Source organism: Carlito syrichta, unplaced genomic scaffold, assembly GCF_000164805.1.
Source record: "Carlito syrichta isolate Samal-C Ts95f unplaced genomic scaffold, Tarsius_syrichta-2.0.1 Scaffold307179, whole genome shotgun sequence".
Lineage (NCBI taxonomy): Eukaryota > Metazoa > Chordata > Mammalia > Primates > Tarsiidae > Carlito > Carlito syrichta.
This window is the reverse complement of record NW_007251275.1, coordinates 1,662-18,599: the sequence shown is the minus strand read 5'-3', so window position 1 is coordinate 18,599 and position 16,938 is coordinate 1,662. Positions and strand designations below refer to the sequence as shown.

At 47.2% G+C, this 16,938-nt stretch overlaps 2 protein-coding genes across 4 annotated transcripts in view; one reads left to right on the top strand and one right to left on the bottom strand.

The window, feature by feature from the left end:
- SARNP (SAP domain containing ribonucleoprotein) overlaps window positions 1–10,102 on the top strand; it is a 70,795-nt gene extending 60,693 nt beyond the window's left edge. For 2 of the 3 annotated variants that reach the window (XM_008064012.2, XM_008064013.1), the window contains 2 exons: window positions 833–922; window positions 4,223–4,495. In XM_008064012.2, the coding sequence (XP_008062203.2) occupies window positions 833–922; window positions 4,223–4,264 (132 nt within the window). In that variant the 3' untranslated portion in view covers window positions 4,265–4,495. Of the gene's footprint in view, window positions 1–832; window positions 923–4,222; window positions 4,496–9,838 lie in introns of those variants that run through there. The other variant, XR_002482307.1, reaches the window with a different exon arrangement.
- On the bottom strand, window positions 9,796–14,189 carry GDF11 (growth differentiation factor 11; the record flags this gene model as incomplete). The annotated part of the gene is made up of 2 exons (XM_008064034.2): window positions 9,796–13,139; window positions 13,648–14,189. Coding segments are annotated over 2 exons (923 nt in total), but the record flags the coding sequence as incomplete, so codon positions are not given.
- Window positions 14,190–16,938: the final 2,749 nt, after the last annotated feature.

Below are 16,938 nucleotides of genomic sequence, written 5' to 3'. Positions count from 1 at the left end.
TATGTCTATATGGGGTGTCTTGAGATTATGAGAGGAATGGGATATTTGTATAGATGTGCCAAGTCTTAGAAAATCCTCCTGGGAGGAAAGAAACACCTGGGGAGGCTACCTGCTTTCAGATGTTTACTAATCCTGGGATTGAGCTTTTGATTACTGCTGACTGGGTATGAGGGGAAGGTGGAGAAGGAAAAGATAACTTTTAAAATGGGATAAATAAAGTGACAGGGTTTAGGTTCTCTTGGGAAAATATACTGCTGTATTGAACAGTATCAGATATGAATAGTAGCTCTGTCTTTAAAACACCTATAGGAGAATGGCTATCTCCAACTCATGGTAAACTGAAACATTCTCTCCAGTTTCCAAGCATATATATCATGACACTCATGAATGCTTGGAAAAGGCTTGAGCATCTTTTAGAAAGATGACTATGTTTTTCAGAAACACCACTCTGGCCTTCTTCCCCTTTCTTTCCTTGGTAACTTGTAAGCAGTGTTCAGCAAGTAGTTGGGGTGCTTCCTACCAACTTGTTCTCTGTAGGTGTTACTTAGTGAAACTTCAGTTCTCCTTATCTCTGAACTGCCACAATTTCTTGAGCACAGAAATTTGTTTTATGGGTGTTTCCTATTATTTCTTCACTCTACTTGTCTTATGAGTATTGAGCCCCTATCTAAAATTAAGTTTTTAGTCATTCTAGGTTTTTAGTGATCCTTAGTTCTTGGCACAAAGTTGGCTGACACATTGTGACCAGTGAGTCATAATTTCATTCCTATTTATTTTGTGAATGGACCCTAGTTTGTTTCAGTCTCTCTTCTTTTTTGTTGTCCCTGAACAGTCTGAAGATGATGAGAAACTGAAAAAGAGGAAGGAGCGATTTGGAATTGTCACGAGTTCAGCTGGAACTGGAACCACAGAGGATACAGAGGTAAAACATACCTAGAATGCTTCATAGGGCTCTTAAAGGGAAATAAGAGTGAATAAACTGAGTGGAGAAAGTTTCCCCAGCCTACTTCCTAAGTGCCCAAATGACAAAGTATTTTGCCTTTTGTTTGGTAACTTTTTTCTGGATGAAGTGGTCACACTGAATCCCATCCATATACTTAATTCAGTGTTAGTCTATTAGCCTGGTGGCACAGAGCATGAGTTTTGGAGTCAGGGCCGGGCTCAGTGGCTCAGCCTGTAATCCCGTGTTTTGGGAGGCTGAGGTGAATGGATTGCCTGAGCCCGTGGGTTCGAGACCCGCCTGGGCAACTTGGTGAGACCTCATCTCTACGATAAATCAAAAAAATTAGCCAGGCGTGTGGTAGTTTCAGCTACTTGGAAGGCTGAAGCGGAAGGATCGCTGGAGCCCAGCAGGTGGAGGCTGCGGTGGCCGGGAGCATGCCTCTGGGTGACAGAGTGAGACTCCAACTCAAAAAAAAGATTTAGAGTCAAGTAGGCTTGGATTCAAAAAGTATCTCTGCCATTTAGTATTAATAAGTTACAGCATATTCCTGAGCCTCTTTCATCAGATGGGAAGTGGAGGTAATATATCTACCTCAAAGTGGTATTTTTAAGAATGAAATTATACAGACTGGGCATGGTGACTAGTTTCTGTAATCCTAGCACTTTGGGAGGCTAAGGCAGGAGGATAACTTGAGCCCAGGAGTTTGAGCCCCGTCTGGGCAGCATAGCAAGACCTTGTCATTACCAAAAAAAATCAAGAAATTAGCTGGGTATGGTGGCCACACTTGACTATTCAGGAGGCTGAAGCAGAAGGATCACCTGAACCTCAGAGTTGCAGGCTGTGGTGAGACATGATCATGTCACTGTACAACCTGGGCCACAGAGCAAGGCCCTGACTCAAAAAAAGAATGAAAGGAAATGATTCTGATCAGGCTTAGCGGCTCATCCTATAATCCCAGCACTTTGGGAGGCCGAGGCAAGTGGATTGCCTAAGCCTGCAGGTTCAAGACCAGCCCAGGCAACTTGGTGAGTCCTCGTCTCTACAATAAATAAAAAGTTAGCCAGGCATGGTAGCGCGTGCCTGTAGTTCTGGCTTCTTGGAAGGCTGAGGTGGGAGGATCGCTGGAGTCCGGCAGGTCGATGCTAGGGTGGCTGTGAATGTGCCACTGCTCTCCAGCCTGGGTGATGGAATGAGACTCCAACTCAAAAAAACAAAAAAAAATTATTCTGTGTAAAAAGGTATAGTGTGAGTAAAATGCTTAGAATGTTGTCTGTCATATTTTAAGTAGTAAGTAGCAATGTTTATTGTTCATTTCCTTTGTGCATTTAGTGAAGGTCATCTCTAACCCAGACACAAATGTAGTTGTGCCTAACTCCTCTCTGGAAAAGAACAATGGACTCAAATGAGATTTCTCGTTTTTGTCACTTTGTTTACATAAAGTAGTTTTGAAAGAGGGACTTTTTTATCCTCTAAGACTCATGTTTATACATATGCCAGGTTCTCCTGGCGTAGCTCATGTTCACTGAGGTTGATCATTGACAGTGTTAATTTGAGAGTACATAAAGAACAATTGAAATAATGTTGAATTCTAAAAAAGCATATTTTTAGAATAATTGAAATCTTCTTGGGTGGCAAAGAATTTGGACTGTTCTTTGATACTTCCTTTTAATCCAAGTTTACTTCTCTACATCTGCCTCTGGAGAGCGCCTCTACAAAGCTATATGCTCAAAATCTTTATGAAAAATTTCTTTATGAATAAATATCAGAGTCAGTCTTGTGAATTAAATCCTGAAAATTTTAGAATCAGATTAGTTTACATTCTTCACTAGGAAAAAACTAAAAGAGTTTGTATTCTTTATGCTACTGAGAGTACTACCTGTTTTACATATCTGCTTGCTTACTGACTTACCTAGATGAACTAGTAGTAAACTTAGGCTTGTTTTAATTCTAGTTACAATTATTCCCTCCTTACCAAGGAGACTATTGCTTAGCCAGGCATGCTTACTAAGGAGGTACATTTGGGCCTCTCCAAGTTAAAGAGGATGAGTTTTTTGGGTTTTTTTCCCTTGAGTTGGAGTCTCACTCTGTTGCCAAAGCCTGGAGTGGTACACTCACGGCCACCGAAGCCTCGACCTGCTGGGGTCAGGTGATCCTTCCGCCTCAACCTTCGAAGTCGCTGGAACTACTTGGTTCCACGCCTGGTGCTACCACGCCTGGCAAACTTTTTTATTTTTTGTAGAGACGAAGTCTTACCAAGTTGCCCAGGCTGGTCTTGAATCCCTGGACTCGGACAGTCCTCTCTCCTCAGCCTCCCAAAGTGCAGGGATTACAGGCTTGAGCCTCCCCTCGCCCGGCCCAAGGATGAGGATTTTGTTGGGCAAGTCAGTGTATGTCAGGGAGCAGTAACTTCTGGCCAGTGGGGTTTACATGAACCAGATGATTTTTGTTTGATTCCAAAGAATTGTGTCAGTAGTTCAGGTGGAGTGGCCTGGGCTTGTGTGCATTCAGTGTTCTTTTTAAATATATGTTAAATCTTCTTTCTGTATGAATGGGATGAATAAAAGTTTCCCACTTTGCTGAGGGCAGTGGTTGTGAGGAAGAAGGACTCTGCTGTTTTGTGAGTCATTGCCAGAACAAAAAGTTCCTTCCTCTGTCCCCATTTTGTGCCTTCTCTGCAATGCTGCCTCCCTTAAAAGATCCGTGACGGGGACCCACATGCAAACACCTTTTACCTCCACCACTACCACCCCCACCACCCTCCCCATCCCACCACCCCGATTTATTCTGTTGGCACTGAAGATTTATATGCTTTTCTGTGGATTAGGAACCTGAGGAATAGCTGCTGTCTGGACCTGACTGCTCTGAAGGGCATTCCCCACCTTCATGAATAGCATTGGTTAACCCTTTGTTCTCTGAAATCTCCCTTATCCCCACTGACTGGAAGACTTTCCCTGGTCTGTTAAGAGCCTATTGTTTCCAGACTAGCTTTTTCCAAGTCTGAGTGGCCCTCTTAGGGAATCTTTCCATTTTGTACCACTATTCTTCTTCCTCTGGCTGCTCATATTACCCTCCTTTCCCCCCAAACCTTCCCAGATCTAACTGGATAACTGGGGAGATTGGAGAGATTCGGCAATGAAATCTGTAACTGCTAAGTTTAAGTCTGGGCCATCCATCCCTGGACCTTGTGACAGTTCATGTGAGCTTGAATTACAGCAGCCAGGAACTCGGGCAACTGTTGTCTTATAATCTGATTTTTTTCTTCTTGCTTCTTCCTTACAGGCAAAGAAGAGGAAAAGAGCAGAACGCTTTGGGATTGCCTGATGAAAAGTTCTTGATGCTTTGTGTTCTCCAGTGGTTTCCATTTCTCTGATTCTTCTTGGTCACATATATACCTAAATGCACAGTCATGTGCCTACGTCCTGCCTCTCAATAAGGGAGCATGTACCTCAGGTACATCCGTGAACTGCTGCAGCAATTTGACTTATTCCAACTTTAAGATTGTTGTGTTTTTGTTTTATTTTGCTTGTTAATAAAAAAAAATAGAAAAGAGAACAATGTGTTTTATTAGGTGCTCCTCTAATTTCTTGGAGCCAGATTAGACCAGATAAGGGGGGCTTCAGGGGCAACTATTATAGGGAATTAGCTGTAATGCCTTTATCCCTTAGAAAAGAAGACTAGGAAAAGGATTGAGTCTGCCCCTAAAGCCTGTTTATTTCCTCCTCTCATACTCACAAGCATCCTTTTACCTCATTATCCTCTGTGAAGAGGCCAAGTTACTTTCTGAGTCTTTGCTTCAGCAGGTTGGAGTGGCCCGTGGAGATAAAATAGAGAACATGGGAGATTTTAGATGGTGCAAAGGATATAAATACAAGAGCTAAAGACTGTAGTTGTTTTTTTTTTTCCCCCCCTTAGTGGGAGTCTCTGTTGTCCAGGCTGGAGTGCAGTGGTATGCTCACAGCCACCATAGCCTCAACCTGCTGGGCTCAGGTGATCCTTCCACCTGTGCCTTCCAAGTAGCTGGAACCACAGGTGTGCACCACCTCACACGGCTAATTTTTTAATTTATTGTAGAGACAAGGTCTTGCCAAGTTGCCCTGGCTGGTCTTGAACCCCTGGACTCAGGCAGTCCTCTCTCCTCTGCCTCCCAAAGTGCTAGGCTTATAGGTGTGAGCTACCATGCACAGCAGGTAGTCTAATATGAGTAATAATGAAGCATTTTTCTCGGATAAAATGGGGTCCAGAGTTCCACAGAAAGGTGAAGAGCCCCATTTCCAGGGTTGGCCTGGTATGGTCCCAACAGAAACTAATACATGGGACTGTCTTGGTTAGGCAGTTTTGGATGTCTGAATAGTAGAAAGTATAGAGACAGAGGATGTCAGAGATGTTAAGCATTATTCTTACCTAGATATTGGGAACATAAGCAGTGGAACTGGAGGCTTCTACTTTGTAATCAAACTTTGTGCTAGTTTGTCCTCTTCTGTTGCAATTTTGGCGGTAATGTTTCTTAGATATTACTAAATTTCATTTTCCTTGCTGAGCCTCCTACTTAGAAAAGGTTTGAGTCTCCCCAGGGAGACTGCTTGTTTGCATTTTAAGTTCATATATATCCAACACCTACTATTTACTCTTTCTGGATGTGTTAACATAGGGTTTCTCCCCTTAACTTTTTATTTGAGCATCTACATACTCTTGGCTTTTTTTTTTTTTTTGGTAATAAGATTTGTGAGCCTGCCACCTTCCCTGAAGACTTTGGTACCAATCAGATTGTGTTGCTGTGGTATAATCCTCTATCTTTTTTTAAACCAAAACCTTGGTTTTGTGATTAATAGGTAATGGTTTGATCACCTTTCTGGAATGAAGAATCTTTTTATTTCCACAAAGTCTCTAGTTGGCGAGGAAGGCAGGGACCTAAGTTTAGGCAGTTTAGGAAAACTGCGCCTTGGAGAGCAGATTGAAGGACTGCCCATTTGTCATGAACTTTGCCCCATTCTAAGACTTGGGAGAAATGAACAAAAGGGAAAGCTTGCTAAATTTTTGACACCTCCTCAACTATATAAACCTTACAATTGAGGTGACCTTCCCTCTGTTTCCACTGCTCTCTTCTGTCTGCCTTTTTTTTTTTTTTTTTTTTACACTTCAGGCTCTGATCTTGGGGCATTTACTCACTCTACTCTGTCTTCATCTGGAAACAAGCCGAGAGAATAGTTCTGATATATAACTTTAAAGAGATTATGGATTCAGTAAGGGTTCCTACACCAGGAAGGTAGGTAAAGGAATAGAGCAGATGTGATAATGAAGGAGAGGATCCTGAAGTTTTCTTACTTTGTCCTCCGTAACCTTCTAGAAAGGTATTCAACCTTACTGTGTGTGTGTGTGTGGGGGGGGTGTCTCTTCTCACTCAGCTCACTTCCCCCAAATCTTTGATACAATGTCTTCCAGTATGTGGGGATTTTTTGCTAACCTTTTATCATCCCATTTCAGCACCTGAATTATGTGTTGGTCAGAAGTCTTTACCCTCAAAGCCTGGTCACCAAAATCCTCTTCCTATCTCATTGTAGTCATTCCACACATACTTTTTGAGTGTGTATTTTCAGGATGCCCATGTCTTTTTCGTAATTCAGTCTTAAAATAGTAAGTCCATTTAGAGACAACAGACATTGGGGCCTGTAATCCTTTATCTAGGATCTGGGTACCCTTGCTTCCTATCCCGTCTTCCTAGTGTAGCTAACCCAGCATCCTGATGCAGTTTGCTGACCCCAGTTTTCTCCTTGTCCTGAAGCTGTGACATTCTCTACATACCTGGAAGCTCTTAATGAGGGAGTCTATAAAAGCAGTGGCGAGAACCAGCTTCCTCAGCTGTAAATCTGCACCTTTTTATGGTTCTCTTTTTTTCTACCGTCACTCTAAACTGCCCTTCTCCCCACCACACCTCTTAAGAATTGCTGAAGACAGAGGCTAGAAGCTTCTGTGGGGGTGAGGGCTATAGGAAGGGCGGTGTGAATAAAGGCAGGTCTTAGTGTTGAGCTGATCCTCTTGCTGTGTCTGACATGAGAAACTGATGAGGAAGGAGGAGGGAACTTAACATAAATACAGGAGGAGAACTGTTTTTCCCTGTTTGTCATGAGAGCCTCTGACAGACAGTACCACTTATTTCTGGTTATCAAGATCCTCCAAAATCTAACCTCCCGTTCTCTTGCCATGTCCAGGCTTATTTTTTTCCTCCAAAGGGATTAAGAATGACAGGTTTCATATCTTTGCAGACCCTTTGAGCCCAAGGTGTTCCCCGTCTTCTCAGGATCTCTTATCTCTGTTATCACTGTATTCAGGTTTCTGCTTCTTAGATCACTATTAATAGAATAGATTATAATGTAATATGTAGCAACTACTTAGGGTTCATTTCTCATTCTGTCACACTAGCTCTGAGACCTTGAGCAAATTACTTCATCATTCTATGGCTCTTTTTCAGACTCTGTACCAATAAGAGCCCCATTGTGAAGTTGCTGTGAGAATTCAGCGATATCATATTATGTTCTCAGCATACTTTGCTTATCATAGTTTGCATAGTAATCATTCAATAAGTATTAGCTTTTAATTTTACTAGTTGACTAGAGTGCAGCGGAGATGTATATATATTTTTTCCTGAATAGGTTCCAGCTAGGGTGGGAGGGTGGTGTGCATGAACTGGTTTGAGTGTATGTGCCATAGACCTGCTTATACAGTTGTATTTGGGGATTAGGAGACTAGAAAAAGTAGAGGTACGGTTTTTCATTTTGAGAAATTTGCCCATGCCCTGCCATGAATCTTCCTTTTTTCTTCTCTTCTGGCTAATAAACTCTGTTTTAAAACTTCAAGAGAAAGAAAGAAACCAAAGGTAGGAAGAGCTCACTGGCAGGAAAGCTGACATGGTTGCCTGGGGCATTGACTTTCCTGTTTCTGCCCCAGTACAGGCCAGAAGCTGTAAATGCTTCTGCCTTCTGGTTCTTAGCCTGGGGCCCCTGACATCCAAAATACAGGCAAAGGCAGAGTATAGAATACCTGCTCATGCCCTAGGTTGAAGGATTTTAGGATGAAAAAAGACTTAAAAAAAAGTCATCTTATAGACTTACAGGTGTTCTTTCAATGCAGGAAATAAATGAGCAGTAGGGGAGGAAAACTCTCCCTTTTGGCATAGGCATAAAGCTAGGAGTAGGTGTGGATAAAGTAACACTCAATGAGACACAGCCCGATTCTTGTAGTTGGTGTGGGGTGGGGTCAGTCTGCTGATAGAAGTGACAAGACAGGGAAAAGGGATGGTAGTAGAGTGAAGTAGAGTGAACCCTCAGTGGTCCTGTCCCAAACTCTGGTTCAGGTTGATCTCGAAGGCACTTTCCTTATTTTTTCTTTTTGAGTTGGGAGTCTTACTCCATTGCCCAGGCTCAGGTGCAGTGGCACACTCACGACTACCCCAGCTTCAACCTGCTGGGTTCCGGTAATCCTTCTGCCTCAGCCTTCCAAGTAGCCAAAACTACAGGTGCGTGCTACCATGCCCAGCTAATTGTCTTTTTTGAGTTGGAGTCTCACTCTATCACCCAGACTGGAGTGAAGTGGCATGCTCCCGGCCACCGCAGCCTTGCTCTACTAGGCTCTGGTGATCCTTTCACCTCAGCCTTCCAAATAGCTGGAACTACAAGTGTACGCTACTACGCCTGGCTAATTTTTAAAAAATTTATTGTAGAGATGAGGTCTCGCCAAGTTGCACAGGCATGTCTCGAACCCACGGGCTTAGGTAATCCACTTGCCTTGGCCTCCCACAGTGCTGGGATTACAGGCTGAGCAACCAAGCCCGTCCCCTTTATTTTCATTTTCTTTCTTTCTTTCTTTTTTTTTTTTGAGTTGGAGTCTCGCTCTTTCACCCAGACTGGAGTGCAGTGGCCGCTCCGCGCCACCACAGCCTTGACCTGAGCTCCGGTGATCCTTCCACCTCAGCCTTCCAAGTAGCTGGAATTACAGGTGTGCGCTACCACGCCCAGCTAATTTTTGATTTATTGTAAAGATGAGGTCTCGTCAAATTGCCCAGGCGGGTCTCGAACCCGTGGGCTCAGGCAATTCACTCACCTCGGCCTCCCAAAACACAGGATTACAGGCTGAGCCACTGAACCCGGCCTATTTTCATTTTCTTAGAGACAGGTGCTGTCACTCAGGCTGGAGTGCAGGGGCTGTTCACAGGTATGACCATAGTGCACTGTAGCCTTAAACTCTTGGGCCTCAAGTGATCCTCCCACCTTAGCTTCCCAAGTAGCTAGGACTACAGGAGCATGCTGCCACACCCAGCTTTCCTTAGTTTTGAAAATGTGCATCAGGCAAGATTCTTTTGCCATTCCCAGTTCACATGCTCTGGGAATTGTGCTTTAGGTACACAGGAGGTTTTTATAGTGGACTCAATATTTGAGATGCTTTTAACCACTCTTGTGAAACTGGTAAGCTGAATGGCTATGTTGGGTTGGTTTCCAGATTTTGATGAAACTTCGTTGAGCAAACCTAGGATCAGGGGCTGCAGGAGAACAGGACAGACACTAGCTGGATCATCTCAGGAAAACTTTGAGATTGTCCATTCTGTGGAGGCCGGAAGAGGATTTTTGTAATCTTTGGGAATGTTTTGGATCAAGCTCTGCAGAGAAGGGTTGTTCTAGCTGCCCTCCCTTCCCATCCACCCTTGAGCTGCACATCCCAACCCTTGTACCACCTGCCCTTAGTGTTTCTCTCTTGCTCCAAGGACCCATCTTAGTCCATGAGCACAAGGTTTCCTCAGATCTTCTTCACCACCTGGTCTCCAGGTGTAAATGTGGTATTGATTAGGGAGAAGAGCTCAGCACTGAATTCTAAACTCTTTGACTGCTTTTATTTTTCTTTTTTCAGGTTCAAGTGCTGGATTGTGTCATGTGACCATCCCAAAACTCAGAGCACCCTATGGCCATCTTTGCCCTCTGTCACATAACTTGAAAACTGCCTGATGGCCTTTTTTGCAGTGGTTCCCTCCAGGAAGCCTTGATCTCAGTGAAGAAGTCCTTTCACAGCATTCCAGTGCCCCTGTCAGTCCCATACTCCTCAGACACCCTTAACAAAGGCTATCACGCACATGATGTAACAAATACACAAAGTAAATAATAATTACACTAATAATGATATGTTTGGAGGGGCACTGGCCAGGTCCACACCCATCATACGGTGGGAGGGAGTGCTAGCTCCCACTGGGTTGCTGAGCTGTGCCACCAAGCCTCTTCACCCCATGCCTCTTTGGAGGTAGAGAGGAATAGGGGAATGAGACTTCAGCGCCTAGTTTTATGTTCATAAGATAAAGACCACCCCACCCTCCCTCTCGCAGAGGTCTTTATTTGGTGGTATTAAAGGGGCAATATTCTAAGTGTCCCCCACGTTTAATGCCTCAGCTCTGTAGAGGGAAGTTACCTGATGCTTATTACCCAACCCCTACCCCGTGCCAAGATCAAGAGGCATTTGACCTTGGAGGGAGGTATCTTCTGTTCTTCATTTCTCTGTTCCTCTCCTTCCACCAAGGAAATGAGCGGTACTGATGGTCAGATGTGTCTTGTTCTCCAATATCGGGGCAGAAGGATGAAGAACAGGGCCAGAGGAGAGGCTTGGGGTTAGCACAGCTGCTCTGTGGGGCAAGGTAAGCTTAACGGCCCTTGCCCATTCCTCTGCTGAAACACCTCATTTCACTTTCTCACTGTGAGAATAGGAATAAGATGTTAAGGCTCACCGCCATCCCCTTCTCAAGGGTGGTCACATACCTTTGCCCCCTCCACCGACTGGGCCAACGGGGAGAGTCATGCTCTTGGGAAGAACAAGCCTTCCAGGTCTGCTCTCCAGTTTGGGCTTTTCTTTAGTCCAGTACTGCTTTTATCAGACCCGTAACTGCTGGCTCTACTGAGAGTGATAATTTTGCTGAAGATTCTTCCCCCTCCTCTCCTGACATCCTCTAGGCTGTTGCCTGGAGCCAAGAGGTCTGGCAGTGAAGTAAGGATAGGGTGTGGAGCAGGAGATTCTCAACTCCTTGGCTTCAGGCACTGTCCAGCTGGGAGGCCAAGGGGAACTTGTACTCTGAAGCCTGTGACTTCTCTAAGCCTCATATCTCTTCACCACTACTCTGGTGCCCTGGTTATCTGTCCCACAGCGAGAGGTATTTTATGTCCATAAAGTGCCCGTGGTAAGTGCTCAGAATTCATCTCTTGGCTGTGGCGGGTGCTGCGATTTCTCATTCCATTGAGGGAAAGAAACTGAGGCACAGTGAGTCCAGAGGAGGGTGGATCAGGATTGTGGAAGGAACGAATGGGCCTCGCTAGTGACCTGAAGTGCCAGCCAGGCTCTGCCTGCCTCCTAGCCCTCCAGATCACGGCATCTCCATCCCTCCCATCCTCTGCTCTACCTGGTCTTGTCAGATGCTTTTCCCCACTGTCCTGTCTTCTCCCTGCTGCCACATACTGTTAGATTCCAAAAATAAAAGGTAAAAATAATTATAGACACTCTTCTTCCTTGCTCTACCCCCTTCCACCCTGAGCTTTGGGGCTAGGGGACTAAAATGTCCCCCCTCCAGAATCCCTCCCACCTTGGTCTGCTGGCTCTATTCCCTAGCCCAGAACAGTGATTTGGATTCAAATGCCCTGTAACCTTCAGCCTCCTTACTGCGCCTTTCCCTCCTCACCCTTCCCAGACCGGGACTCTGGGATCACTATGCTTTTTTATTGACCTGAAGATAGAGGCTGGGAGCAGGGGCATTCCACAGGCTCTTTGGTCTCTCTCTTGGCTGAGGGAATTTGGGCATAAGCAGGCTGTACCCTCTGGCTAAGTAACTCAGTGTCCTAAGGCTGGACCTGAGGGTCAGTGAGTGGCTCTCATCACATAGAATCCTGGATGGTGAGGGCTCCCCCAGCTCTTACACCCTAACCTCTTCCATTTTCCATGACACCTGGCTTAAATTCCACCCGTTTGGCTCAGAAAGGTTGAGTTAGGGTGACTATGGGTTAGAGACTTCCCTGTGTCGGCCCTCTTGCCCTTTACTCCCATTCCCAACCCTGGAGGCTTTATACAAGTGCTTAAGTGGGTGGGTATTGGGGCAGAGCAGGGTCTGGGGAATAAAGGATAAATGGGGCACAGTGGGCAGGGGCCATCCTATTCCAGTAAAGCCAAATACCAAAAAATGAAAAGTCACAATAAATAAATAAATAAAATTCCCAAATCCTTACTTTTGCCCCTGCCCTCACTTCCCTTCCCTGGCCACTGTTGGGAGGGAGAGAAGGAAGAAGCTAAGAGTGGATTTTTTAGTTCCTCTCCTACTGAGTAGTCAGGGGATCTCCCCAAACTATACCAAGCCCCTCACCTTGCTAGCGGAAGAAAGGAGGCTTGGTGTGGGGCTTTCCTTTATTACTCCATTTCAGTCTCTTTCTCCGTGTTTGTCTCTGCCTAGTCTGTCTCTTCTGCCTCTCCCTTTGCCTTCTCACTGCTGCTCTTTTTGTTTCTCTGCCTTCTATCCCTCTCTCTCTCCCTCTGTCTCTACATCTCTCTGTCTTCTTGCCAAACCTTCTCATCTGCAAACTCAAACACTCCCCGCTCTGACCATGCCCCTACTTCCCCTGACCCCAAACCTCTCACCCTTAGTCCCCACCTGCCTCCCTCTGTTGTATTGCACACTGCTTGGTTGGGGAACACGGCGTGACGCTCACGGGAAGAGTGGAGGGAGCGCTGAGGCTTGGAGGGCTGAGGGTCAGGGCTAGGGGTCTTGGGGCAGGGTCTGTGTGGGAGGCATCCTCTGTCCCCCACCTTAGGAGCAGCCACAGCGATCCACCACCATGCCAGGGATCTTGCCGTAGATAATCTGCTGCTTGTCATTGAAGTAGAGCATGTTGATGGGGGACATCTTGGTGGGGGTGCAGCAGGGCCCAGCAGAGCCTCTCGGATTGGCCTGCTGCACCAGGTGGGTGTGCGGATATTTTTGCATGAACATGTACTCGCACTGGCCGGAGCAGTAGTTGGCCTTGTAGCGCTTAGGTGCGATGATCCAGTCCCAGCCGAAGGCCTCGAAGTCCACTGTGAGGGGGTATCGGCAGCAGCGCGACTCACTCGAGTGCTCGTCGCAGTCCAGGCCCAGGTTCCGCCGGGAACGTTTTGTGTTCTCTAGCACTCGAAGCTCCATGAAAGGGTGCTGCGGGCCGGGGAGGGGGAAGAGATGTGATACACCCCGAAGGACTCCTCCTCCCTGTCCCTTCCCCACCTGCCTCTCCACAGGGGCATCACGCAGACTGGCGACTTCAGCTTTCGATTGCTTCCCCCCCCAGACCTTCCCTCTTGCTCACTTTCCTTGCCAGCCAGCCAGCCTCTCTCCTCCAACTCACCTGCCCTCATTCTTCCTCTCCTGGCAACCTGACCCTCATCAGCCCGTTGGCCCAAGGCCTCATCAACTGCCAGTTATTGTGTTCCCACGGATCTTCCATTAACTGACACTTCAAATCCAGTTTTCAGCTGCTGTCTGGCTTGGATCTCTGAAAAGTGATAGTTGCCACCCACCCCTCAACTCCTCTAGAATCAGCTCCCGACCCCGGAGGAATAATGCTCATCCCAACCCCCTTCACATTTCTGGTCTGCCTTTCCAATGTACCATCCCCTCAGGGCCAGGTTACACCTGTCCACCACCACCTCAGGCCCCTGCTCACCAGGCCCTCAGCTCCCGGCCCCAGGGAGGTGACAGCCAGGTCTGTGCCACTGGGATCAAAGGCGTTGATCTCGATGCCCCAGTTGCTCTGTGGCTGGCGGAACCAGCTGTGTAGCACTTGCTTGAAGTCGATGCTCTGCCAGTGGCCGGAACGTGAGTGCAGCTCAATCTTCAGTGAGCGGATCCGGATGTGACGCCGGCCTCCGCCCCCTCCCCCTGCGGTCCCTTCCCCGGTCAGGGGTTTTAGTCGCAAGATCTGCAGGTAGACTGTGGCTGGGCGGGGCACAGGCCGCAGGTACACCCACAGCTGAGCCTTCAGTACCTTTGTGAACATCACCTTGGGGCTGAAGTGGAAGTGGCAGCAGAGGGGGCTGCCGTCTGTCTGCACTGCCGGATCCGCTGATGAGACAGAAGGGGGCACAGCGTCAGTAAAGGGTGTTTGTGCCGGGGGGATCAGTAGCCCTGGATGGCACTGGCAATTTGGACTGCTCAGCCTCTGTGTTCCAAGTCTTGACCCTGCTCGCACGCCTGTCTGGTTGACTGCTGTGTCCCCGGTGCCCCACACCGCCTCCTCTCACTGCAGGATGATGGCTCTACTGGGCCTTGCCTGATCCACTTGTCCCAGCGCATAGGTTCCCCTCTATCAGACAACCCCCAGTGGAAGTCCCCAGGGAATCCTCCCTGCACCAGCGTCCTTCCCTCCCTTCAACTTTCTCTGACTCTTTGATGCTCCTCTTAGAAGCCATACCTCTTATCACACCTGCTGTCCTTACGTCACCTGTCTCTGATTTGTCTGATGGGCAGATGGAGCCTGGCACAGCCCCCATCCACCACCACCACCTAAGAAACCACAGATAGCCTCAGAGAGGGGATAACCTAGGGTCCACACAGGAGCAGGGGTTAAATGTATCCCATTAAGTAAGCCAGAATCCACATCTAGGTTTCTTGCCTCACTCCCATTAAGAATAGCACACCTGGAAGAGCAGAGGTACCCAAGCACTTCCTGTTCGCCTGTCTCCCATTCTCTCTACCCTAAGTACAGGTCTTCTCAGCCACTGCCCCATTATCATCTCTACCACTGCCTCAGCTCTTGAGGAAGGGACCAACCCCTCCAAGCATCTGAGATCATGTTCAACACACCAGATCGGCTAACCAGTCTTTTCTTCCCTGAGCTTCCCCCCGCCAGTTTCCTTTTGTTTCATAGTCCAGTGCCAGTAAGTCTTTACAAATGCACCCCCACTTTACATTATGATGCGTTTCTCCTTGCTCTGGACCATAAATTGATCCCTCTTGGCTCTAAAAGATGATTCCCAATAAATACCTGCCCCTGCTTCCATTCTAGCTCCTCAAAGTTCCTTTCCTAATTTATTTTTCTATTTTTTGTTTTTATTTATTTTTGAGTTGGGGCCCTCACTCTGTCACCCAGGCTGGAGTGCAGTGGCACACTCATGGCCACCCCAGCCTCAACCTGCTGGGCTCAGGTAATCCTTCCACCTTCGTCTTCCAAGTAGCCAGAACTACAGGTGCACACTACCACGTCCAACTAATTTTTTGATTTATTGTAGAGATGCGATCTCGTTAAGTTGCCCAAGCTGATCCCGAACCTGTGGGCTCAGGCAGTTCTCTCACCCCAGCCTCCCAAAGTGCTGGGATTACAGGCTTGAGCCATCACGCCTGGCCTATTTTTATTTTTTTGAGTTGGAGTCTCACTCTGCCCAGGTTCGAATGCAGTGGCACGAGCACAGCTTGCCACACCTTCAAACTCCTAGGCTCAGGCAATCCTCCCACCTCAGCCTCCTGAGTACTTGGGACTTCAGGTGCATGCCATCACACCCGGTAATTTATTTATTTATTTTTTGTAGAGACAAGGTCTCACTATGTTGTCTAGGTTGGTCTCAAATTCCTGGGCTCAAGCAGTCCTCCTGCCTCGACCTCCCCAAGTGCTGGGATTATAGGCATGAGCCACCGTGCCCAGCGCCTAATTTCTTAGATCAGTTGGGAGTGCCCTACATCATGTCTCCATTGGACAGAGCTATCCATTGCCACTCTAGACAGGAAGACTCAGGAATGAGCTTCAAGAGCCATACATGTATGGCCACAAAGTCTAGGCTCTTAAGTTTTATGCCCAGGTCTCCAGGTCTGCATAATCATGGAGGACTGAAGATGTTGTCTTGCTCACCCCCACCCTGGGAGCAAGAGGACCCTCCAAGTGAAATAGGAAGGAAAGTGCTCACTGATCTCATGTACTCAGGACATGAAGCCCTGAACACTTAGTCCTGAGACCCTGACACCAACTCTGTCTGTAGCTTTTTTCTCTGATTCTTCTCTGAGGTCCCAGGGCTCTGGTGGTCCTCCCAGTTACCTACTGGCTTTAGTGATGGTGCCATGAAGCAGGGTTTGGGGAGTGAAGATTCAGTGATTGGGAGTAGCTGGAGTGGGGAAGCTCCTGGTGAGATGGGGAGTGGCAAGCAACATTCCCGTGGCATACTGTGCCTAATTTCAGCACAGGAAGGGACTATTTTCTTGCCATTCGGCACTGGTCCCCACGAGGGTGGACACTGTCTCCCGATCCTGTCTGCTTACTGTTGTAGCTTCTGTGCCTCTCCTTCTGTGCTTCTCGTAGTACCAGAGAGTACTCAATAAACACAGGCTGACTGAACTCCCTAAACTCCCAATCTTAAATGATTCAGGCAAATGCCTGGAAGTTCTTCCTGGGATCTGAACTCTGTTCTTGGCTATAGTTGAAGTGGGTTTAATCACTGCCGGACTCCCCGTTAAATAGTGCCTAAACTTACCCACCAAATTTCTCAGTGTTATCAAGATAATGATTCTTGCTTCATGGCAGTGCTGAAGATTAAATAAAGACTGTGAAAACAGGAGTAGCTTCTCAATAAATGTTTTGTTTTCTAAGCTCTCAACATACCTCTCTACCTAAGCTGACCCAGTATTTGAAGGTGTTGGACTGGGCACCAGAGCCCCATCTGAGTCTTTGGTTCCTTAAGGCAGGAGTCTCCCATCCCCACCCCAGGGAATCACCACACACTTGTCCCCCATTGGGTGTGGGGACAGCCAGTGCTACAAGGGGACAGGACACGGGGAGAATGAAAAGAGGAAGGGAAGAGCCAGGGAGAGATTTGGAGACGGTGAGGAAGATAGTAGAGAAAAGACTGAGAGGGAAGCAGCTTAGAGGAGACAGGCAGAGAAACAGAGGCTAGAGTAGGAAGCAGGGAAAGTTCTGGTGGGGCAAGAAGTTTGGGAGCCGGAGAACCCTGGGGCCAGAACTGGAAAGGGG